Source organism: Electrona antarctica (genome assembly GCF_951216825.1).
Source record: "Electrona antarctica genome assembly, chromosome: 1".
In the NCBI taxonomy this organism is placed as follows: domain Eukaryota; kingdom Metazoa; phylum Chordata; class Actinopteri; order Myctophiformes; family Myctophidae; genus Electrona; species Electrona antarctica.
The window spans coordinates 38,514,693-38,540,569 of NC_136806.1; the positions used below are offsets into that span (position 1 = coordinate 38,514,693).

Below are 25,877 nucleotides of genomic sequence, written 5' to 3' on the forward strand. Positions count from 1 at the left end.
TCAGTCCGCTGATCGGGTCGGCCCTTGAAGCGCAGGCCAGAGGGGTCGTCTGTCCTGGAGAGCTCTGACGTGTCTTTACTTTTCCAGACACTATATAGAAAACTTTCTCTCTCTGTGACCTTGCTTAAGCACAGCTAGGGTGCACACTCTTATAAGTAATGGTCAGTACTCATAAATAATTCCAAAGAAGTGGAGTGTCCTCTAGTTTCACTTTCACATCCATGTGCATTGCATTGTATGCATTGTATTGCATTGTATGTAGTCATAGCACTTCATAGTATATATGTACAGCATAGTATAGTATATATACAGTTTATATGTACAGTGTCATTATATAGATATGTTCTAGCTACGTTCTTAGCTTACGCATGTTTCTTGATAAATGCTTTTTATATATGTGATGTATTCCCATGCTTTTGTTCTTGCTTAATGTAAATCGCTCTGGATTAAGAGCGTCTGCTAAATGCCTAAATTGTAAATTGTATGTGAAATTTCTGGCACAAAACGTGTATTTAGTCAAATATCTCCACTTTTTCACGAGCTGTACCCGGACTGCTATCTCTCCAGGCAAAGGGGCCTGCATTGACAGCTGGACTGAATTAATCAAAATGTCCTCTGATCATCACAAACGTAACCACAAATGTTTGGGGCACACAATTGGCAGGTGCGTTGCGATAGGTGCTGGGTAATTAATCACACCCCCTGCCAATTGTGTGCCTGGTCAATTGGTGATGACGTTTGTGATGATCAATGGAAGTTTTGATTAACTCAGTCCAGCAGTCATTGTGGGCCCCTTTGCCCGGAGAGATAGCAGCAGTCTGGGTGCAACTCGTGAAAAAGTGGAGATATTTGATAATACACGTTTTGTGCCAGAACTTTCACATGGATGTGAAACTAGAGGACAATATCTCACTCCACGTCTTTGTAATTATTTATTTAATGAGTGAGTATAAGTATCACATTTTATGCCGAGCATGTTGTGACGTAACCAGAAACAGATTCTATGGCTGTGTATACAGGAATATACAATACGATTTATGAATGATCACAGACATAATTCTAGGGCTAGGTGTAGCCTAAAGGTCGAGTTCTTCAATGCAAAACAAATGTCTAATCTCTCCTTTGGGTCTCGACCTGAAAAGTTTGGGAATCACGGCTCTAGGCTGCCCTGGTTTGTGTGCACAAAGCACAACATGATTAGATTTTGTCAAAATTGATCAAATACGTCTACGAGAGTCTTACTCTTAATCTAAGGCTATGCACAACACGTGTGCATACTGCATAGTTGAAATGACAAACGTTTACGTTCAAATTATTATTTCACATAATCTAAGAAACGATTTGGTGGTTTCACTTTCTCTTGGAGACATTTATCAAATTTAAATCTGGGAAATATATCAATATTATTGTGATATGAGACATAGTTGGATGAAGCGTGGGCATGGATAGGGTTGTCACAATTATTTTATCAAATCGTTAATCATATTATTTGTGTGACAATGAATCGTTAACTTTAAATATGTAATTGTGACAGCCCTAGGCTTGGATGCAATATCCATTCTTGATATGGGCATGAGTGTTGTCTTTTCCTGGTTTTAAAGACTGCAGTAAAGTCATATAATGTTCTGAACTTATCTGACTCTTCTAGCTTTTACGGCTGATTCTTGATCAAAAACCTTATTTGTAAATATTTTTGGTGAAAGCACCATCGCCACAAAACACCTACATAAACAATGCACTTGCATTATTCCTACTGCAGTTAGTATGTTACTCTACACCATTACACTTGTGTTACACCTACCACAGCTATGTTATGCCTACTATATTGAGTTACACATACTACCACAGCTATGTTATGCCTACTATATTGAGTTACACATACTACCACAGCTATGTTACACACTTTTTGCTGTTGGGGATTATGCTCAGCTGTTTTTATGCCATTGCTGTTTTATGCCAATGCTATTGACCCATTAATACCGGGAAAGCATCTATTAAAAAATAGCAGATATACAAGCAGATATACAAACATTTAAAAAAAATATTGAACGTGTAAGAATTGCTGATTTAGAAGGCATTTACAGAAGCGGCCTCAGGTCTTATCCGGTAGCACTTCAAGATTTGTGACATTACACATGACTTAGATAAAACACCTGCTATACCACTACGCTACTGTTTTCTTTAATCAGAAACGAATAAACAGCTGAGGTTTATTTATGTACAACATAGCCTGATTAATTCTCCTGATGTTTTGTCTCCAGCGACAAAGGACATCAGATCACATATCCTCTCTCTGGACATCAACGTTTGGGAGCATGGCGTCCTACCCTCCAAATAAGCTGTCGGCTGCAATGAGCATCCTAAATGGCTGTGGTCTGGAGATGAAAGACCTGGCTCTGCTGGCTGAGATGCCTGAAGAACTCATCACCGCAGAGACTCTCCCTCACCTGCTAATGCACATTAAGAACACCCGGCCTGGAGCACTTGGTGAGTCAGTCACACAACAGGCCAGTACTGAATCACTGCAGACCAAAACCTCACATCCCAGAGGGGCTTCTCCCCCGAGAAGGGGGTCACCCCCGAGAAGGGGGTCACCCCCAAGAAGGGGGTCACCCCCGAGAAGGGGGTCACCCTCGAGAAGGGCGTCACCCTCGAGAAGGGGGTCACCCTCGAGAAGGGATGCGACACCCAGATGGGACTCGAGCCCCAGAAGAAAGCGATCGGGGTCGCCCAGATACAGACATTCATCGCCGAAAAGAGATCGCGATGAACGCAAGCACCCGTCCCGACGTAGGCGCTCGTCATCGAGAAGTGATTCCAGTTTGTCGGAGCGAAGGGGCTCCAGCCCCTACAGAAGAGGTCGTAGCTCGCCTCCCCGCAGGCGCTCTCCTCCGATAAAACAACGAGATTCTCCCCCAAGCAGGTACTCTTCATACCAAACCAGCTCCAGTTCAGGGCCTGGCTCCAGTGCTTTCTGGATGCCGCAGGGAATTCCACCCCAACCGCTATTTCCCACGTATCCACCCCCCTCCTCCCTGCCATCCACAACAGCATCATCGAGAGATTTTGATGAACGTACGCATTCATCTCGACGTAGGCGTTCGTCATCAAGCAGTGATTCCAGTTCATCCCAACGGAGGGGCTCGCCCCCGAGACGTGACTACAGCCCAAGAAGAGGTCGGAGGTCGCCTCCACGCAGGCGTTCTCCTCCTCCGCAAAAAAAAAGAAATTCTCCCCCAAGCAGGTACTCTTCATACCAGACCAGCTCCGGCTCACACCAGACCGGCTCCGGCTCACACCAGACCGGCTCCAGCTCATTTCCTGGTTCCTGGTCGCAGCCTGTGCCGTTATTTTCCACGGCCCCTCTCCCCTCGTCCATGCCACCCACAAAAACATCATCAGCTAGAAAATCATCAACTTCATCAGAGCCTGTTCCCCCTGGCACAGAAAGAAAAGCCCTGCTACCTACCCCAGTAACCCGTCCCAAACCCCTCATGACTCTACCCACAGTACACACAACCCCACCTCCACCGTTTGGCTGGACGCCGTACGGCTGGATGGGTATGCCGTATGGGTCCAGTTACCCGCCAGTTCCCCCACCCCCCTCCTACACCCACCCGCCTTTTGGTACATCGACCAATCAGATGCAAGCCCCGCCTGCTGCCGCTTCATCGACCAAACCACCGAAAGAAGTCCATACGCCCTCTAAACGTGCAGCTAGAGATTTCTACGGAGAAGCACCTAAACATTTTCCATACACATGTGGTCTGTGTCATGTTTTCCTCAACCAGGAGTCTGTAAGTAAAACCTCCATCACTGTGACAACCGCCTCTGGTTCGTCCATTTGTTGTAGTTATTTCTTTAGCTTGGCTGTATATTGAATATACAGTATCGCACTTATCCAATATGGTATAAATAATGTGAAGAAAAAAAATCTATATTGAAAATATTATTTTTCTTTTTCTTTTAATTTTTTATTGTATGTATTTAGTGTAAATGAAATATATTTCAACAAAATCATCTCTGTCTCTTTCTCCTGCTACTATTCTCAAGTCCGATTCCATTTAATAAAAACAATAAAACATGGAGCTACAGTACATTGTTGAATTGTGACAATACGAGACATAGTCAACATTAAATATGAATATGATAACACTTGGAAGTCATTTCAACCAACCCCTTGTTTGTCTGTCGGTCTCTCTTTATACGACAAGAAGCAGTGTGGCCTGTAGAGGGACAACACAGTATAGACTATACGGTGTAGACAGGACTGTGCAGAGAGACTGGGAAAATTTGTAATTATGTCTTATCCACAGTGACTTAAAGTAGTTGGGGGAATTGTATTGCTACAGGTCACTTTGACACAATGGCTCTGAAAGATTTGAACCTGTGAGCTTTTAATTACAGACAGCTTGATCCTGTAACAGTTTAAACCCCCAACAAGTACCCCTTCCTGTGACTACAGTTACCGTTCACAAACAGTTTGTTGATGCTGTCTCTCTTTGGTGAGCCTGCTGGAAATTGGAATTAAACCTGTTAATGAAATCAAATGTTGGAAATTGTTACAGAATAAACGATTGACTGAAATGTAAACAAAGCCACTGTCGATTTATACTCCTTAACATTGATGGGTTTTATATTGTCACATTGATGAATATTGGTTTTCCGTCCTCCAGACTTGGTTCAAACACATCACACAGCCTGGCCATTCAGAAGGACAACTTAAACTCCTGAAAATGTGAGTTGATCTATTGGTTTCTTCTAAGTCCTATACCTATAATATATACCTATAATGACCTTTATTACTACTAGGCTGTGTTATTCTATTGGTTTCTTCTAAGTCCTATACCTATAATATATACCTACTGTATAATGACCTTTATTACTACTAGGCTGTGTTATTCTATTGGTTTCTTCTAAGTCCTATACCTATAATGACCTTTATTACTACTAGGCTGTGTTATTCTATTGGTTTCTTCTAAGTCCTATACCTATAATGACCTTTATTACTACTAGGCTGTGTTATTCTATTGGTTTCTTCTAAGTCCTATACCTATAATGCCATGACCTTTATTACTACTAGGCTGTGTTATTCTATTGGTTTCTTCTAAGTCCTATACCTATAATGCCATGACCTTTATTACTACTAGGCTGTGTTATTCTAGGATTAGAATAATCTGGAATATGATTCTTGTACTCATCACTATTTTTGAATATAATGTGTGTCTGCATATGCTTGTGTGTTAGGTACCCAGACTGGGACTGTCGTATTGACTCTGCCAGAGAGTAAGTATTTTTCGTGTGTGTTTTTAATCTATCTCTGTATTATTATCACCTTTAGTACTACTAATACTACAATTATTGTGTGTGTGTGTGTGTGTGTGTGTGTGTGTGTGTGTGTGTGTGTGTGTGTGTGTGTGTGTGTGTGTGTGTGTGTGTGTGTGTGTGTGTGTGTGTGTGTGTGTGTGTGTGTGTGTGTGTGTGTGTGTGTGTGTGTGTGTGTGTGTGTGTCCTCTAGTGTTAAGCAGCTGCCCTTGAGTTCCCTTGGAACTCATTGGAAGTCACAGGACGTTAAATCAAAGGTGATGCGGGAAGTCAAACAGAGGCTGTCCTGGTATTCACCATCATGCTCGCCCAACACTAGTGAGTCACTGTTAACTACTTAAGGCTTTGAACACAATAGTAAAGATGCTCAATAATAACTATCTAACTATTTTACGCGCATATTTTCTTAATTCTTTTCTGTGCGATCTATGATTATACTCGTACCCTCTAGGCTAGGGTACGGCATCAGCCATCTACGTGCATGCTCACTGCTCATAACAACAGCCCCCACCTCCCTGATAAACCGGAAATGAATCGGCGGGTCATTACAATGGGAGTGAACGGTGGCAAGCGTGGCTGTGCTGATGCTACCACCTGCTGGGCACAGATGGAGTTAAATGAATGGGTCCAAAAACTCCAAACAAATCTATAACAGTTAAATCTGTGGCAAAAGGGTTGAATGTTACCTAGGCATTGAAAAGGTGGAAAAGCCCCCAATCGGAGGTAATCGGGAATGTTTTACATTAATTGGCTCAATATAATGGCTCCTCATGGTCTAAAGTGTAAACGAAGAGTTTGACATCAAACCATTCTTGTAACCTTTTTTAATATTGTATTTTCTCTTTTATTCTGTAGTGTACAGTATATAGCCGAGTGTGTATCAGATTATATATTGTTATAGGCCTACATATGTAGCATGGACACTTTGTGTGTTATTATATTTTTCTTGGCTATAGGAAGGAACAATAATCAATGGCTTGTGTATCTGCTCACTCTGACACAAACTTTATTTGTGATTTGTGATACAGTATACCTGCCTCTTTACACGCTGTTCAGTACACCTGATGAAGGCCGCAGAGGCCCAAACATTGTGTTTTTCACCGCTTAATACATATTCTTTGGATCATTAGACGGTGTGCAGACCGTCTCCATTTCTAAAATGGTTAAATGTTTCACAGGAATGCAAAATTGACTAATAGAAAAAATGTAGGTTAGTCAATCATACTGCAAGGGGGGTAGTGTTGACCAGCGAGTTGCACCTGAGCAGAGTAAAGGTGCAATAATGTTGGATCAAACTATTTTCTGCATATTTTTCTTAAATGAATGGGTCCAAGCAAATCTATAACAGTTAAACCTGTGACAAAAGGGTTATATGTTATGTAGGCATTGAAAAGGTGGAAAAGCCCCTGATAGGAGGGACAAATATCTTTCTAATCAGCCATTTAACTAACAACGGGCTACGTAGCTAGTAGCTACTAGAGTCCTCTATCGAGTAGCTTATTATTGTTGGGTCTACAGATATCCGACACGCATACATTAGTTCATTGTGTTCTTCTGTAGGTCCATGCAGAGATGATGATGGAGAATCAGAGGAGAGAGAGAGAAAGGTAGTGTCTCTTTTCCTCTACTGGTCAACACTTAATCAATTATTAAATGAATAGTACTACTATAACTGCTGCTTCTTTTAACCCACAAAGCATCATTCCCGTAAATCACTGATTTGGATTAATCTGGACCCCGCCATGAACGTAGAATTACAGGAATTGATCTTTTATACAGGTTTTGATCGATCAAGTCATAATGCTACTCGCGTTAGCATCGAGTGTGACATTGGACAGCGCCATTTTAAATTGCGCGCCCATCTACGTGCGTTCAATATGCTGCTTTCAATCGCTTTTTATCTCCAATTCAGCGCCCCAGATGGTGTTTCTGGTCAAATCAAGGTTTATTCCATGGCCGATAGCCGGTGCTGTGATAGTCGCGGTCAGGTTTTTTTCTGTACCCAGTGAGAGATCAACAACCGGTCGAGACAACACACATTTATGTCAACACAACATCCGTTCACGCTGTTTTGGATCTTCAAATAAGGGTTGAATGGGGGGAAATTCTGGCAATACGAGGTGAATTAATTAATTAATCCCGGTGGGAAATTGGCCTAATTTATAATTTAATAGATTGATTCAAAGGATTCGAGTGGAAATCAACCGATAATTCCCAGTAGGTTACTTATCAAGCCGATCTTATCGACCTACTGCATGTCGTCTGGGAGCCTACTGGCTGCGATTGGCATTTATAAAACGTTTGAGTGAAAATCAACCGATAGTTCCCAGTAGGTTACTTATCAAGCCTACTGCACATGCTGGGAGCGACAAGCCTCCTCATACCCTAACCTAAACATAACCCCAAGCACGTAGCAGCGCGGTCTCAACCTTAACGCATGTTCGCCAACCTTAATCCGGTCGTTTTGGTCTACTGCCTAGTGCCTACTGAGAAACGAAAAGCCTCCTCATAGATAGATACTTCATTTGTCCTTTCGGAAATTTGTTTTGTGCACAGCAGTCATGAGGAAGGCCACCAGTCATAGTTCCAAGAGGCATCACATCACACTTTATGCACAGAACTGAGATGGGGCCTGCATAAATCCTATACTTATGGGAACAATGATCTTGAGGCCCTAGCCTGCAAAGAAGGTACCATGTACCGTCGCCCTGATGGTAAAAGATGGGATTGGCTGTGTAACGGGTGTGTATTGTCCCTAGTAATAGCTTTCCCCTTCCTGAGTACCCGGGTCTCATACATTGAAGTCATACTCTCAAATCGTACCCCAGCTATTTTGCTGGACACGTTGATTTTATGGAGTTTGTTCTTATTAACCAATGATAATGAGCCATACCAGGAAACAAAACCAAATGTCAATGCACTCTCCACAAAGGATCCATGGAAAAGTGCCATAAATTATTTTTCCACGTTATACTGTCTCAGAGACCCTAACCTAAACATAACCGCAAGCACCTAGCAGCTCGGTCCCAACCTTAATCGTCGTTTAAGTTTGATCAATGCCAATCGCAGCCAGACTACATGCAGTAGGTCGATAAGATTGGCTTGATAAGTAACCTACTGGGAATTATCGGTTGATACCATTCAAAGCGGGTGATTGATTATTGTTTTGGGGTAAAACATATATTTCTTCTTATAATTAGTTGTTACCTTATTATCTTTGCTTCTGCACATCCTGCCACCACTATTCCCATTACTACATACCAGTACTACTATTACTAAACCAAATTATTAAACCTATTTTAATAAACTACATTTCCAATGTTTTGAAAAATGTAGAAGCTTGTACGTGTGTGTGTGTGTGTGTGTGTGTGTGTGTGTGTGTGTGTGTGTGTGTGTGTGTGTGTGTGTGTGTTGTAGGTGTCGTCCGGTGGTACATCTGCTAAGCGGTATGTGGACATACACAAGAACACACTGTTCTTGTTGATAACCTCAACTTAACACACCTCAACATATTATACATAACGTAACATAGCACCTCAATATACACAACACAGCTCAACACAGCATAGTTAAACACAACACGCCTAAATAAGAAAACACACAAAACACATAAGACATATCAGCACAACACACGATCTAAACACTGAGATGACAGTATGTTTACTCTTTGTGTGTGTGCGCGCAGGAATGAGGACAGGAAGAGACCTTTCAATTCTGCATCTTCCTCATCACACAAGAAGGTGAAGAGAGAGGGGAGATCCTCTACTACTGACAAAGAAAAGACAAGTAAGAAACGTAATTAAAACGATGACGAAATACTGTATGTTCGTCAATGCCCATTTTTCAAAGGACGAAAACTAGACGAGACAAAAACCCATGTGTATAAACACTAAGAAGACAATGTAGTTAACAAAATAAAGACTGAGCTATCAGTTAGTTGAACTGGATATCGGTTCTATAGCCAGGTGTCTTGTTAGGCTGTCCTGGGATCAGTGTGGTATCTGTTCTATACCAAGGGGTCTAGGTTGATTTTCAGAAATGTACCACAATCTCTCATCAAAAGATTTTTAGATTAGATTTCCATCTATCTGAAATATATGCTGACCAAAAAAGCTAAAATATTTTTTGGACAAACTATATATACTATACTAAAAATAATATATTTACGGTTTCTTGGATTAAGATAAAGACTAAAATGCTTGACTTTTAGTCAGTGGCGTGCACAGACAAGTGAAAAAAGTGCTCAGGTGAAAAAAAGGGCATCTTGTGCAGCGCGTGGAACCGGCCCGTCTCCTTAACACATTGAGAGCCCACGCAAAACTGCCCAAAATCACTTTCACCTAGAAAATCCATTCACATTTTTTATAATTCAGCTGACTGTGGAGACACATGCTGGAACTTTTTACTTTGAAATGTTTTATAGTTTCTGAGTTATTTAATTTAAACGCCAAATGCATTCTCAATGGCGAAAACACAAACTTTGGCACCACGTGTTAAAAAAAAAAAAAAAAAAAAAGTGTTTTGATTTTTCTGATTTTTTTTAATAAAAAAATAAATATATATATATATTTTTTTCCTTTTTTTTCCAAAGACGTCCACAGACGTCTTGGGCTATGCACGTGCGGTAATACCCAGGACGTCCACAGACGTTTTGGGCACAAAATGTGTTTTAATAGTGTGAGATTTATAGATTTTGGGGCCTAAATAATATATTATAAGATAAGAATTGATCAATGTCACCATGGTCCACATACTGTACAGTGTACACTGTAAAAAAAAAACACACACACATTTTCTATTTTCTTTTTTCAAAAGGGCACATTTGTGCACTCCACTGCTTTTAGTCCAAAGAAAATATGACTGCGACTGGACTGAGAATAAATTAAAAAATAGCTAACAAAAACAACACTGCTGTACTGTACATTAGACCGAAAGTAGACACAGTAGCACAGACCCTCAACTCCTCAAGCACTACGACAATCATACTGTGTAACCTTTTCAATTAAACAAAGGTAAATTTGTATACAAGCTTTCACTGCTACATTAAACTACATTTCACTCTTATGTACCTGTACACACAAAATGTAAGGCTAAAGACTCAAGACCACCCTGTACCTTATTCTACCAGTAGACAAAGTAGAATGTGTTCTTCGCTTACTTCCTTTTCTCCTACAGAGGTCAATCAGGAGGCTCCTTCCTCCCCACAGCAGGAGAAACGGAGCAAACCAACTAAGAAGAAGGGTTCCCTTTTGCCACGTGTTGTGGCAAAAGGAGAAAGGCAGAAGAAGGCACAGAAAATGCAGAAACCAGGAACTCCAGAGAAGGGAGAAGAAACTGAGAAGAAAGACGGACCTCCAGCAGCAGCTCCAGAGAAGGAGGTTGACAAAAAAGAGGAGAAACCAGGAGCTCCAGAGAAGGAGGGAGTCAAGACTGAGGACGAAGTAGGACCTCCAGGGAAGGAGAAGGTAGGAAAGCCAGAAGAGAAACCAGAAGCTCCAGAGGAGAAGGGAGCAAAGACGGCGGAAAAACTAGGAGCTCCAGAGAAGGAGGGGCATGAAGAAGGAGCTCCAAAGGAGGAGGGGGACAAAAAGGAGGAGAAACCAGGAGCTCCAGAGAAGGACAGAGACAAGACTGAGGACGAAATAGGAGCTCCAGACATGGAGAAGGGAGGAAAGCCAGAAGAGAAACCAGAAGCTTCAGAGATGGAGAAGGGAGACAAGAAGACGGAGGAGAAATCAGGAGCTCCAGACATGGAGAAGGGAGGAGAGACGGGGGAGAAACCAGGAGCTCCACAGATTGAGAATGGAGGAGAGAAGCAGGGAAAACAAGAGGAGGAGGTAGAGAACAGATATCACTATAGTATACATAGATATTCTGTATGCTGCTGGTGTTAAGTTGCCTATAGCAATGGTAAATTATTCCGCATAGCATAGAGCTGAAATCTAATCATGTAGATTTCAGACTTAATGTGACCAGCCTGTCTTCGATGATATATCCATGTCATATTGACTCCAACTTTGAGCAAGGTTTCAGCCTGATCAGAGCCCCATTGCCTTCCATTATAATTAAGTAAAGAAATTCATAAAATATGTGGAAAACATTAGCTGCGGACCATCTCACACACACAATCACCAGACCTGCATGTATTTTGCGTACCAACCACGCAATTCTAGGTGTCTGCACAATGACAACGCAATTTTGGGGGATGGGTGTGGTATAACCATTAATCAGAAGGGTGAAATCGGTATTCGGTATCGTTATGTAGGTTTGTGCATTGTTACATTAATGCCCTCTGTCAGACCTGCTAGCCTACAGTACAAATGACGGACATGGCAAACATTTCTGTTATTTCAGCGAGCCCCTTTTGCATGATAGCAGCCTACAGTGTCCGACGAAACCAGCCATTCCTTCCCAAATACCAGACATATTGGCCGTGTCTTCGCCCCTCAGTCCTAGCCTGGCTTTGCCAGACACATAACGTGGATTCACTCACGCCTCCTCCCCGAATTTTCAGCCACCAAGGAGCTGCAGGTTCTCCTTTTGCCACAACACGTGGCAAAAGGAAACCCTTCTTCTTAGTTGGTTTGCTCCGTTTCTCCTGCTGTGGGGAGGAAGGAGCCTCCTGCTTGACCTCTGTAGGAGAAAAGGAAGTAAGCGAAGAACACATTCTACTTTGTCTACTGGTAGAATAAGGTACAGGGTGGTCTTGAGTCTTTAGCCTTACATTTTGTGTGTACAGGTACATAAGAGTGAAATGTAGTTTAATGTAGCAGTGAAAGCTTGTATACAAAATCACCTTTGTTTAATTGAAAAGGTTACACAGTATGATTGTCGTAGTGCTTGAGGAGTTGAGGTGCTGTGCTACTGTGTCTACTTTCGGTCTAATGTACAGTACAGCAGTGTTGTTTTTGTTAGCTATTTTTTAATTTATTCTCAGTCCAGTCGCAGTCATATTTTCTTTGGACTAAAAGCAGTGGAGTGCACAAATGTGCCCTTTTGAAAAAAGAAAATAGAAAATGTGTGTGTTTTTTTTTTACAGTGTACACTGTACAGTATGTGGACCATGGTGACATTGATCAATTCTTATCTTATAATATATTATTTAGGCCCCAAAATCTATAAATCTCACACTATTAAGGGCCGGTTCCACGCGCTGCACAAGGTGCCCTTTTTTCACCTGAGCACTTTTTTCACTTGTCTGTGCACGCCACTGACTAAAAGTCAAGCATTTTAGTCTTTATCTTAATCCAAGAAACCGTAAATATATTATTTTTAGTATAGTATATATAGTTTGTCCAAAAAATATTTTAGCTTTTTTGGTCAGCATATATTTCAGATAGATGGAAATCTAATCTAAAAATCTTTTGATGAGAGATTGTGGTACATTTCTGAAAATCAACCTAGACCCCTTGCTATAGAACAGATACCACACTGATCCCAGGACAGCCTAACAAGACACCTGGCTATAGAACCGATATCCAGTTCAACTAACTGATAGCTCAGTCTTTATTTTGTTAACTACATTGTCTTCTTAGTGTTTATACACATGGGTTTTTGTCTCGTCTAGTTTTCGTCCTTTGAAAAATGGGCATTGACGAACATACAGTATTTCGTCATCGTTTTAATTACGTTTCTAGATAAACCTTTAAAACCCTCCTCTGAGATTAATTCAGGTGTCATAGCCGTAACTGTAGTGAGGATGAAAGTTTCATTTTGTGTAGAAACCACGCTATTCTAGATCTCAGTACGCACGTACAAAATCCTCTATGACAACTACGCAATTTCGGGGATGGGCGTGGTATAAAAAAATAATATTCTCCGCAAGAGTTACCCCTCCTTAGCGGAGTGCAAGAGAGTCTGCCTGCCTACCCGACCCCTCCTGGCTGGCTCCCTCCCCGGCTGGAAAAGCCAACTGAAGCGTTTGCTTGGCCCCGACTCCACGCATGACCTGACAAGGCTGACAGCCACTCAGCGTGGATGTTGTTCGGCGGAACCCCGGAAAAAAACAATATACAAACCCTTTGCAAACGCATAGTAATTTTGCTGCTCATAAATTATATAGTAGCAGGAATTATGTTTTGATTGATTGATTGATTGAAGAATGTATTAACACTTTGCAGAATTACAGTACATTTCAAGCACAAACTCAATACAAAGGCTGTTAACTGTGAGTGGACGACCCAATTAAGCATTACACTTGTTTCCAATAGGGTCCACCATGTTCAAATCATCAAAAACATTTAGAGACGTACAAATAGACGTACAAATAGACACTTCTATATAGACAGAACAGGAATTCATCATAAAGGAGGTAAAAAGGGAAAAGAAACATATACAGTGAGGGGGGAAAAAAGGGTGGGCGGTGGGGGGATTCACGTTCAGCTCCGTTAATTTGTTTGTTTTCCTTGGAGGAGCTGCGTTGGGTCCCCAAGTCGGCTCCGTGGCCGTACCTTGAGTTGGCTGTGTGGCCGTGACCGCCTCTTGTGTTGGGTCCCCAAGTCGGCTCTGTGGCCGTACCTTGAGTTGGCTGTGTGGCCGTGACCGTCTCTTGTGTTGTCCTTGCGTTGGGTCCCCAAGTCGGCTCAGTGGCCATACCTTGAGTTGGCTGTGTGGCCGCGACCGTCTCTTGTGTTGTCCTTGCGTTCGTGTTTGAGGGATTCCGATTTTACAGGGGCCAGTTTCGAATTGCAGCCGTCCGTAGGTGCCCTTTGAGAGCGGTTTTGAAGGAGTCAAGGGATTCGCATGTCTTAATGACAGTTGGTAGGGCGTTCCACATTTTGGTGGCATAGGAGCGAAAAGAATTTAGTCCCTTGTTTGTGCCGAATCTGGGTTGTACATGGTTCGTTGCACTCCCTCTGGTGTTGTGGGTGTGGACTTCGTTAACATTAAGGAAGTATCTAGACAGGTACATGGGTATCTTGGTGGTGTATCGAATCTTGTGGACCAGACCCATTGCAAGATGCTGTACTCTGTCGTCGACCCTAAGCCATTCCAGCCTGTCGAAGTGGGCAGGGGTGAGGTGGGTTCGGGGGGCGAGGTCAAGTAGGAGCCTGACCAGTTTGTTTTGGGAAAGGTTAAATATATTGAACCGAGCCGTCTTGTGTGAAAGAACAGGTCCATTTGGTTACACTGCCAAAGTTAAATTATGGCGTCTACAGCCAGTGAGCGACAGGACTTTTCTTTTTCTTCTTCTTTTAATCAACTGTGACCTGCGTGACCAAAGTGAAGCGATTGAAGCGACTGGAAACACTTCAGCTTTGAACGCACTTTACAGTTTATACCTCAGGCAACGCTATTGTGTGAAAAACTGTCCTGATATGGAGCGTTGGTCATTGCATTGCGATGTAGCCTGAACCAATCAAATAACCAAAGTTGGCAGGTCTGAAACACACACACACACAAACACACACACACCCAGACTATATTATATAGACAGCTATCCTCCTGAGAGCCATTTAGTAAAAAAATAAATAAAAGAAACCTTAACGACACTACAGTGCAGTGCTGTTGTATAGAAGGTTGTTGGTTGCTGGTGATTATTGACATGTTGAGCAGAGTGATGTGCCTATGCTGTGCTAATGTGTGTGTGTGTGTGTGTGTGTGTGTGTTTGTGTGTGTGTGTCTGCGTGCACGCTTTGACAGGAAGTCTTCCCATTCAATTTGGACAGTTGTAAAATACTGGACGAGGTGCAGCAGACAGACAGTGAGACAGGTATGAGACAGATAAACTGTACCATGCTTTTTACACTGCAAAGGCCCAGTACTGCACCTATACCAGAACATGTACATGTTAATACATTGCATTAACGGCACAATTTGGCTTTTCACTGCATTTCTTTGGCTCTGCTGTGTATGAAAATCATTCCGGCACCATTTAGAAGTGTCGGACAGTAGTGACTTTAAGCAACGACGGCTACGCCAGTCGGATACGGCAACCGGAAATGGATCAGTGCTCGATACATAAACCTGCTCTCCGTCGCAGCCCTTTCTACTACGGCAGAAGCTACACTTACACGTAGTGTCTACAACGCCATGTCATAACCATGTTTATTGAAATTATAGCTGTCATACATTTACACCGATTGCTCCATCACCTCTCTTATGCTGTGTAAAGTGTTGGCATGCTCTGAATGAAGAAATAACACTAATACCATATGTCATATTAACCATGTTTATTAAAACGGTTTTAGAATAACACAGAATAGCTCCAGCACCTTCCTCTTTCCACTGCTGATCATGTCCAGCGCATGTAAGAATTAAGCGATATCGGCAAGTTAGCTGACACGCGACGGGGTGTTTAAACAAAAGTGTTTATATTTGACACATGCTGCATAGACGCGTCACCATGGGAACCAATGTCGCCGACGGCTGTTTGCTTAACGATTTTGACAGCTACGGCGACGGCGTCATAGTCACCGTACTTCCGCATAGCGTCGCCGTCCTGAAACAGTCGTTGCTTAAAGTCCCTATTCTCTGTTAGGCAGAAACCTTGCACTGTATGTACAAAATGGCATCACCAGTTTGTGGATGTCATTGTTGTCTAGAGAGATAGGACAATAGGGAAAAAGATACATGTCACGACTATTGTGGCAAAAACTATTGCGATAGTTATCGTGATAATCAAAATATTCTTAAAACTTAAAATGGCACTTGTTAAGCAATTGAACGTATCCCTATTATGGGGGGAACGTTCACCAAAAATAGCCGATCTACAAGCTCACAACGCGTTCTGAGCTTGTAGATCTGCTTTTTTTGGAAGTGGTACTGAATTTGCAGCTCACCAAAGGCTAAGTAATCCTTAACGATTATCGTCCCATACCTGATATTGGCAAAAGTCGTCAAATGTGTTCAATACATTTAAAAATAAATTGTTAAAATATCCTATCTACAACCTCACAGCACATCACAAGCCTGTAGATCAGCCATACTTCCATGGCACTGTCATAAGGTGAAGTATTAACTGGGCATTAATTTATGAAAAAACTAAATCAAAACATGAAATATGGAGATGCAAGGTTTCTGACCGACAGCGACAATATTTGCATGCCAGACCAGCACCCTTCTGCCGTACCCAAGCCATACAAAAGGAAAATGTAACCTAACCCTATGTCATGTGGCATGTGTATAAGGAAGAACTGATTTGACTTGTCTTATTGTACATCCGTTGGTCAACATTTAAGTGCTTTGTAATGGATTTGACTTAAAAGAATAGACTAGACTGGTACTGACTGATAGAAGAATCAGGGTCTTGAGCTAAACAGTGTTGTTAGCTAAGTGTCGCGCCGCAGTGCATCTATGTACGTGTACAAAGGTGGTGCTTTTCTTGCCTTCCCTGGCTTTGCCCTGGGTTGGCTCCCAGTGTCAGTGTGCTTTGCCCTGGGTTGGCTCCCAGTGTCCTGGCTTTGCCCTGGGTTGGCTCCCAGTGTCAGTTTGCCCTGGGTTGGCTCCCAGTGTCAGTTTGCCCTGGGTTGGCTCCCAGTGTCCTGGCTTTGCCCTGGGTTGGCTCCCAGTGTCCTGGCTTTGCCCTGGGTTGGCTCCCAGTGTCAGTTTGCCCTGGGTTGGCTCCCAGTGTCAGTTTGCCCTGGGTTGGCTCCCAGTGTCCTGGCTTAACCCTGGGTTGGCTCCCAGTGTCCTGGCTTTGCCCTGGGTTGGCTCCCAGTGTCAGTTTGCCCTGGGTTGGCTCCCAGTGTCAGTTCCCTGGCTTTGCCCTGGGTTGGCTCCCAGTGTCAGTTCCCTGGCTTTGCCCTGGGTTGGCTCCCAGTGTCAGTTTGCCCTGGGTTGGCTCCCAGTGTCAGTTCCCTGGCTTTGCCCTGGGTTGGCTCCCAGTGTCAGTTTGCCCTGGGTTGGCTCCCAGTGTCAGTTCCCTGGCTTTGCCCTGGGTTGGCTCCCAGTGTCAGTTTGCCCTGGGTTGGCTCCCAGTGTCAGTTTGCCCTGGGTTGGCTCCCAGTGTCAGTTTGCCCTGGGTTGGCTCCCAGTGTCAGTTTGCCCTGGGTTGGCTCCCAGTGTCAGTTTGCCCTGGGTTGGCTCCCAGTGTCAGTTTGCTTTGCCCTGGGTTGGCTCCCAGTGTCAGTTTGCTTTGCCCTGGGTTGGCTCCCAGTGTCAGTTTGCTTGCCACTAGTTCAGGGTGCCATTGAGACGGTATTTGAACAGACTGGAGTTTAACTGACTGTTTGTCTTCATAGAGAGATCCAGTGAAGTCCAAGAACAACAGGAGGTATTGTAACTATATTAGTGGTATAATTACAATATTAAAATAGCTATTATTATTTGAATAGTTATTGTCAATGTTCTTTTTCAGAGTCGGGTTCTGGTCTTTGAAGGTGTGGGTATACTGAGGAGTGTGAGGAAAACTCTGGATATGATCAATACCTTCGGTCCCGTTATCAGATTCTCCCATAGGGTCAAGGTTAGAACCACCACAATGCTTCTTCATGCTCTTAATATGTACTGTAACCATGTCTAATTCTATTGATCCTGAAATGTTTGTCAAAAGGGGAAGTATCTGTCCCATCAAAAGCCAAAGCTGTTCGTTGAGATGCGCAGTTCGGATGTAGCGGCTCAGGTTATGGAGAAGATGCACGCCGCCAGGGAGACGAGCTGTCCGAGAGTCATGGGAAAACTCTACCTACCTGAAATATCAGAACAACCACTGGTTGAGGGGTAATGGTATCTGTTATTATTAACCCATTTTGGGCGGGAACCCCTTTTGGTGTTAGCATTATGTTATGCTTTAGCTATTGAAAAATTGCAGATCTACAAGCTCATAGCACGCCACCGAGTGGCGCGCTACAAGCTTGTAGGTCTGCTATTTTTGAAAAATCAAAGAACGACTGACATAGAAACATAGCTTTTTCAGAAAACTGTCAGGATGTAGAAGACATTTTTAGAATCTGATCTCAGGTCAAAATGGGTTAACCTGATTGAGGCATCGTTTATATGGATGGATAACAGAATAAAATAATAAACATTATCGAAATTGAAGCTTTTAACATAAAAAAGCACCCCCGCCCCAATCGATTCATCGTTAATATTGAATTATACTAATTGATTTTCAATTTGGCCCATCCCTAATTACGTTCCCTAACTTACAGTTACTCTTAGCTAGTTTCCTTTTAATCCACATGGAGCCCCACATTTGCAAACTAGTTATCTGGTCACATTGTACATAGCCAGTTTTTCAACTAAAATGTATGTTTGTGTGTGTGATATAGGATGTCTAAATGGTACATACCAAAGGATGAAACTGATGACAGAAGTGAGGAAGGTGGGAAGATGACGACAAGAAGACGCAGAGGAAAGCATAGTTTTATAGTTTATGAACACGAGAAACCAACTGTAGAAATGAAGATGGAACAAAAGAAAGCTAAAACAGAGGTTTCCACCATGATGGCTGATATTGAAGCTGTGTCTTCAGACACTTCTGAAGACCTGGGCAACGAGCCGCCGAGCCCTGTGCGTGTCACCAGGAGACAAAGCCAGAGGACGAGGAATATCCCACTAAGGAGATCACCAGCTAGAAAATCTACAACCAGAAAGACCAAGGCTGGCACAGAGACACCAGAGACTGAGGAGATGCAAACCAAGGCTAGCACAGAGCCACCAGAGTCTGAGGAGAAGCAAACCGAGGCTAGCACAGAGTCTGAGGAGAGAAAGACGGAGACTAGCACAGAGACACCAGAGTCTGAAGAGATAAAGACCAAGGCTAGCACAGAGACACCAGAGTCTGACGAGATAAAGACCAAGGCTAGCACAGAGCCACCAGAGTCTGAGGAGATGCAAACCGAGGCTAGCACAGAGTCTGAGGAGAGAAAGACGGAGACTAGTACAGAGACACCAGAGGGTGAGGAGATGACAACCAAGGCTAGTACAGAGACACCAGAGGCTGAAGAGATAAAGACCAAGACTAGCACAGAGACACCAGAGGCTGAAGAGATAAAGACCAAGGCTAGCACAGAGACACCAGAGGCTGAAGAGATAAAGACCAAGGCTAGCACAGAGACACCAGAGGCTGAAGAGATAAAGACCAAGGCTAGCACAGAGACACCAGAGGCTGAAGAGATAAAGACCAAGGCTAGCACAGAGACACCAGTGTGTGAGGAGACAGAAACTGAACAGTCACCAGAGGAGAACAATAAAGTAGACTTGGAGAAGGGTGATTCAACTGTAGAGCCTGAAACTACACCTGAAACTGTCGATGAAACAATGGCTGGAATAACAGCTGAACCTACACCTAAAACTACAGCGAAGGGTGCAGCTAAAAAGCAACCTGTAGTTTTACTTTACCCCCTAACTACAGCTGAAACGGAGGCTAAATGTACACCTGAAACAGCGTCTGATTCTACATCTGAACCTGTAGCACAAGCTACAGATGAAACCGCAACTGACACCGTAGCTGAAACTATGGCTGACCATACACTTGAAATGACATGTGAACCTATAGCTACAACCACAGTTGAATCAGTAACAGAAACTACACCTAAAGCACCGGTTTCCACCCTGATGCCCATTTTGGAAGCTGTAGACTCGATACACGACCAGGCTGATGACTCACCTGAAGACATGAATGACGAGCCACCAGGGCCGGTGCGGGTCACCAGGAGACGAGGCCGGAGGAGGGCCCCTGTGAGGAAGGCAGCAGCTAGAAAAACTACAACCAGAAAGACTAGGGCTAGCAAAGAGACCCCAGAGTGTGAGGAGATGACGACAGAGGCTAGCAAAGAGACACCAAAGTGTGAGGAGATGACGACAGAGGCTAGCAAAGAGACAACAGAGGGTGAGGCGGTAAAGACGACAGAAACACCAGAGGGTGAGGAGGGTAAGACGAAAGCTAGCACAGAGACACCAGAGTGTGAGGAGATAAAGGCTAGCACAGAGACACCAGAGTGTGAGGAGATAAAGGCTAGCACAGAGACACCAGAGGGTGAGGAGTTGACAACAGAGCCTAGCACAGAGACACCAGAGGCTGAGGTAACGGAGGCTAGCACAGAGACACCAGAGGCTGAGGTAACAGAGCCTAGCACAGAGACACCAGAGGCTGAGGTAACAGAGCCTAGCACAGAGACACCAGAGGCTGAGGTAACGGAGGCTAGCACAGAGACACCAGAGGCTGAGGAGGTAACGGAGGTTAGCACAGAGACACCAGAGGCTGAGGAGGTAACGGAGGTTAGCACAGAGACACCAGAGGCTGAGGAGGTAACGGAGGTTAGCACAGAGACACCAGAGGCTGAGGAGGTAACAGAGGCTAGTACAGAGACACCAGAGGCTGAGGAGGTAACAGAGGCTAGTACAGAGACACCAGAGGCTGAGGAGGTAACAGAGGCTAGTACAGAGACACCAGAGGCTGAGGAGGTAACAGAGGCTAGTACAGAGACACCAGAGGCTGAGGTAACAGAGGCTAGCACAGAGACACCAGAGGCTGAGGAGGTAACGGAGGCTAGCACAGAGACACCAGAGGCTGAGGAGGTAACAGAGGCTAGCACAGAGACACCAGAGGCTGAGGAGGTAGAGATGGAGGTTGAACATGGAGATGCTACGACTGCACCACTGAAGAAGACTGATGACAAACCTTCAACAGTTCCAGAAACTGAACAAACACCAACGAATGAAATGGACTTGGACAAGAAGAGTGATGAGGGGCTCGTAGGAGAGATGCCAGATTCTGTAGACAACAGTACTGATTCAGATCAGCTGTCTGATGCAGTTGGTAAGAACAAGGCCATTTAATACTGATTCTGAAATTACTTTATTTTTCCACAAAGTGGTGCCTTGACAGCCAAACCGTCAGGATTAACCGCTACTACAAATAGGAAATATACTTTTTATAGATAATTTGTTTATTTAAATGGCTTTTTAACCACTTAACTTGTTTTATACTTAATCATACGATTTCAAAAATAGCTTTCTACAAGCTCACAATGCATCGCAATGTGACTCATGAGATAGATCAGCTATTTTTGAACATTCTGGATTTTTTTCACCTACAGTATTGTGAGTACATGCTCAAACTGGGGATGCAAGGTTTAACACTTTGTGTGCCCACGCAAAAGTGGGTGAAAATCACTTTCACCTAGAAAACCCATTCATTATTTTTTTAATTCAGCTGACTGTGGAGACACATGCTGGAACTTTTTACTTTGAAATGTTTTATAGTTTCTGAGTTATTTAATTTAAACGCCCAATGCATTCTCAATGGCAAAAACACAAACTTTGGCACCACGTATTAAAAAATAATAATTTAAAAACAAAAAAACAAAATTACTGCACGTGCGGTAATACCAAAGACGCCCACAGACGTCTTGGACACTGGATGTGTTAAAGTGGTTAACCTGTCTTTGAAGGTACAGATTCTAAAGTCCTTCCCCTGATCGTCTCTTTACCAGTCTTGAATGTTTCTGTTGCTACAGGAACTGAGTTTATCCGCTGTGCCACGGGTTACCTGTGTGACTTGTGTCAGGTGATGTTTGTCCGTGAGGTTGATGCCAGAGAAAGACACTGCAGAAGTTTGTCACACAGGCAGAGGGTTCAGGTGAGGTACTGACCTGTGGGGTTTTCTCTCCTCTACCAGGCTAATGTGGAAGCAGAGATGCCACCAAAATATTCACATTGTACTTTGGTTTATATATATATCCTCTTGTTAGTCAAAAATGTATCGCTGCTGTTGGGCAGAAACCACAGAATCCACATTTATTTATTTTACTTTTTTTTTTTTTATAAATTAATGCCCATAGATACTACGAAGTTGCAAAAATAGTCTATCTACAAGCTCACACCGTGTTGTGATGTGACACATTGTGACTTGTGAGCTTGTAGATCAACTTTATTTTGTTGCTATTTTTTAATTAATAAGTGAAAATATTTAAGTGTGTCTGTGTTTTTTTTTATGAATATTGAACCAATGAAAAGTATTAACAACACCTTCTGCACTAAATAACTAGATACACAGCAACAGGTTAGTTTTTCCATTTTTGGACATTCAAGGTTTCCACCCTACAGCGACGCGTGTAATAGGAAATTAGGAATCATGTGACAACATATTGTAATAGGTATCATGAGACAAGGTGTATGTGTATCATGTGACAACATGTTGACGGTGTAATATGTATCATGTGAAATATACAATAACACACGATAATTTCGTTTTACAGGACATTGCTGGCTCTAAACGATAGTGAGGGTCTGACACAGCTAAGTCCCACCCACTCCCTGTGAGGCACCCTGCTATGAGGCACCCTGCCTGCACCTACATGTTCGATGTCTCTCTGTTCCTGAGATATGACCAATTTTTACTTTTAGTTTTAGGAAAATCTGTCTATTCATTCTTGATTTATTTTGCCCATGAACAGCGAAAGACAGAAAGGGGCCATTTTCATCCCCATGCATGGGCGTGGCAGGTGATTGAACCCATGACCGTGGTCTCTGCTTTTTAAACACACTTTTCATAAGCTTAATTCTGTAGTGGAAAGTAATATATTTCAGCTTCAAATGGGATTCTTTTCGTGTGGGATTTTAAACCCAGAAGGAAATGTTTTTGAATTATTTTCATAAATCACAGAATTTGATTTATTTCTAAGATGTGAAACTCGGCATAAATCACAATTTGCAGGCCAACTAATCATAGTGTTTTTGTTAGTTTTTTAAGTTTATGTTTTGGACATTTTTGGCTCTATTTGACAGTAGAGCACTGTTTCCCAAACTTTGGGTCGCTACCTATATTTGGGTTGCGGACCATTTTGTATGGGTTGTGAGGTAAATATATACCCCTTTTATATTTTTGTTTACTATTTGTTTTATAAGTAGTGAAAAAGGCAGATCTACAAGCTCACAACACGTCCCATTGTAATCATAAATGTGTTGTGAGGTGTGTAGATTGGCTATTCTCACTAGTTTGGGCCAGAGATCAAAAAGATTGTGAACCCACCACAGTAGAAGTATAGAAGAGACGGGAAGAAAGGAGGGAGAGGGGATGGCATGGATGGCATGCAGCAAAGGGTGTCGGTCAGATTGGAACCGGGCCAGCTATATGGCAAGGATTTAGCCTTTGTTATATGGTACGCGCTCTAGCAAGTCAAGTACCAGGGCGCACCCAATGTTGTGGGTTTGAGATCTTTTCTGTAACCTGTAAATTATTCTCTTGTTTCCCCTTTTGCTGTATGTATCTTTGGCTTTACACCCTGTGTCATTGGACTCTAATAAATGTAATTTTCAATCATGTCTCTTGGCTCTAACATTACCTCACTGCATTAACTCATGTTACATGCAATCTGCATTTATCACATAAACAACAAAGGGTATACGTCAAAAATAAGAGGTTACTGATTTTGAATATTCTCATCTGTTACAAGTAGAACTATACACTTATGACCCTAACCAACTTTATTAACAGCTTATATAGCCTATTGCATCTCAGTATTCGTTTTCTGTCTTTTGAAATAATGCTATTGGCAATGACATAAAATGGACAGTAGGCTAATGTGAGCAACAGGGAGAGTGAAGGGAGGATTTGGATTCAAGCACACACAAGTCATACGCGCTGCGCGCACACATAAGCAGTGCCGAGCTCTGGTGTATCAAAACAATCGCAGCATAATGAGCACATGTCATGTACCTGTGTCGTATTAGGGAGATTATCCTCAGGTGCGGGTCATGAGGAATGGAAGCGAGATGTGCCCCAGCCCCACTGCCCCCTCATTTACAAATTGCAGCAGGTAAAACTTATTTTATGAGACGAGACGTGTATGCATTTAACGATTTTGCATGCACATAGCCTATAATCAAGAAATAAGATTGTATCTGAAGTTAATTAGGCAATTATGTTGCGGTGTATCGTGTATGTAACTTCAGCGATATTCTGATTCAGAATCCACTGCTTAAGGATTGTTTCAGCAACTGCGCTGGATAACGTGTGAGAGAGATTGTTTCTGCAATGTAATGATTTATTTCGATTTAGGCCTACAGTTTTTATATGTATGATATGTAGGCCTGGCCTAGTCACCATACAGTCCATTTATAAAATTAAAATAATGATATGTGTTGACACAACATTATAGGCATGACTCCGAGTAAGTTTAGCCTACTTAAATTGATGATGATGTAGGCCTAATCATGGAGTCACCCTGGGGCACACCACACTGTTATAATCCTGCTGGCACCTGCCTCACCTCAAAAAATATCTTCTCCATTGTCCACAGAGATGTGGGTACGTGGGGACCCTGGGGCCGGGCACCTGTGGAGGTCAGCATCGAGCATCACCACCAGACCTATAGGCCTACCTATATAGTCGAGATGTGAGCAGACAACATCTTGCTGGTAAGGTGCTACCTAAAGTTATGTGAGAATGTCCAGTTTGGTGGCCTAGGCAAGATTTTTTATTTTACCAACAGAAACATATTGAGGGATTTTGGCGAATCTTTTGGCAGCACAATCCATGCACACGTTTAGCTGTGTTGCTCTTTCCACGATTGCACGATCCTTTAATTTAAACCTGTTGTAAAGGTGACTAATCAACAATAAAAATGCTATAAAATACAATACCAATTCGTATTGGTAACTTGGATAGTTTCTATCTCTGGGACCCCAATGGAACCAAATTGACCCATAAGCGACCATTTGGTTCCATTTGCGCACACTTAATAGTTACAGGCCTATAACTCCTCGTGGACCAGTGGAACCACCTATAGTCCTATACTGTATAATATTGTCCTGTTGGGTGGAAACATTGTATGTCCAACACTATTTCTTCTTTTTATATATATATAAAACAACTTAAACCAGTAAAAATAACAGATCTACAAGCTCAGAACGTGTGTGACACTCGTATGATCATGAATTAATTGACAAAGTTGAAATACGGAGATACAAGGTTTCTGCCCGACAGCAACGACATAATCCATTATGATGCGTTATAATAGGTTATAGTACCAGGTGTGTGGAACAGAGAGCAGCTCTCTTGTCAGCTGCTATTTCTAGCTCTGGAGGTGTTTTTAACGCTGCGTTTGTTTCCAACAAAAAGGTGAAAATTACACCCCGGAGAGAAACGGTGCAGCTCCTCACACACCTTGTCGTTTCATCTATGTCTGTCTGCCAAACAACAATCATCCATTCAGACAATTTGTGTGTGTGTGTGTGTGTGTGTGTGTGTGTGTGTGTGTGTGTGTGTGTGTGTGTGTGTGTGTGTGTGTGTGTGTGTGTGTGTGTGTGTGTGTGTGTGTGTGTGTGTGTGTGTGTGTGTGTGTGTGTGTGTGTGAGAAATATGAAATCTCCAGAATGCTAGTAATAACCACTAGAGGGCAGTGTGTAGCTTGTTCTGAACAAAAATGAATCATCATTAAACCCACAAATGTATGTATTTTGATGTCATGTCTTAGAAAAACTATTTAGAGAGATAGCCAAGATTGGACGGTAATTTGGACGGTCGGACGGACGGACAGACAGTGGTATAATGACAAACAAAAGTTTCAACATTCTTTCTGACTTTAATTAATGATAGTGGGGGAAAATGTTCTCTCTCACACACACTCTCACACACACACACACACACACACACACACAGGGGG

General features: G+C 42.8%; 1 protein-coding gene across 4 annotated transcripts in view; it reads left to right on the forward strand.

Moving 5' to 3' along the window:
• Positions 1–23,535, forward strand: part of LOC306922121 (uncharacterized protein) — a 27,355-nt gene extending 3,820 nt beyond the window's left edge. For 2 of the 4 annotated variants that reach the window (XM_079499514.1, XM_079499515.1), the window contains exons 2-16: positions 2,262–3,797; positions 4,677–4,738; positions 5,248–5,286; positions 5,519–5,643; positions 6,886–6,932; positions 8,743–8,771; positions 9,011–9,111; positions 10,501–11,162; positions 14,968–15,037; positions 17,508–17,539; positions 17,624–17,731; positions 17,819–17,985; positions 18,537–21,028; positions 21,729–21,850; positions 22,470–23,535. In XM_079499514.1, coding sequence (XP_079355640.1) covers positions 2,262–3,797; positions 4,677–4,738; positions 5,248–5,286; positions 5,519–5,643; positions 6,886–6,932; positions 8,743–8,771; positions 9,011–9,111; positions 10,501–11,162; positions 14,968–15,037; positions 17,508–17,539; positions 17,624–17,731; positions 17,819–17,985; positions 18,537–21,028; positions 21,729–21,850; positions 22,470–22,493 — 5,616 coding nt within the window. In that variant the 3' untranslated portion in view covers positions 22,494–23,535. Of the gene's footprint in view, positions 1–2,261; positions 3,798–4,676; positions 4,739–5,247; positions 5,287–5,518; positions 5,644–6,885; positions 6,933–8,742; positions 8,772–9,010; positions 9,112–10,500; positions 11,163–14,967; positions 15,038–17,507; positions 17,540–17,623; positions 17,732–17,818; positions 17,986–18,536; positions 21,029–21,728; positions 21,851–22,469 lie in introns of those variants that run through there. The other 2 variants (XM_079499517.1, XM_079499516.1) reach the window with 2 other exon arrangements.
• Positions 23,536–25,877: the final 2,342 nt, after the last annotated feature.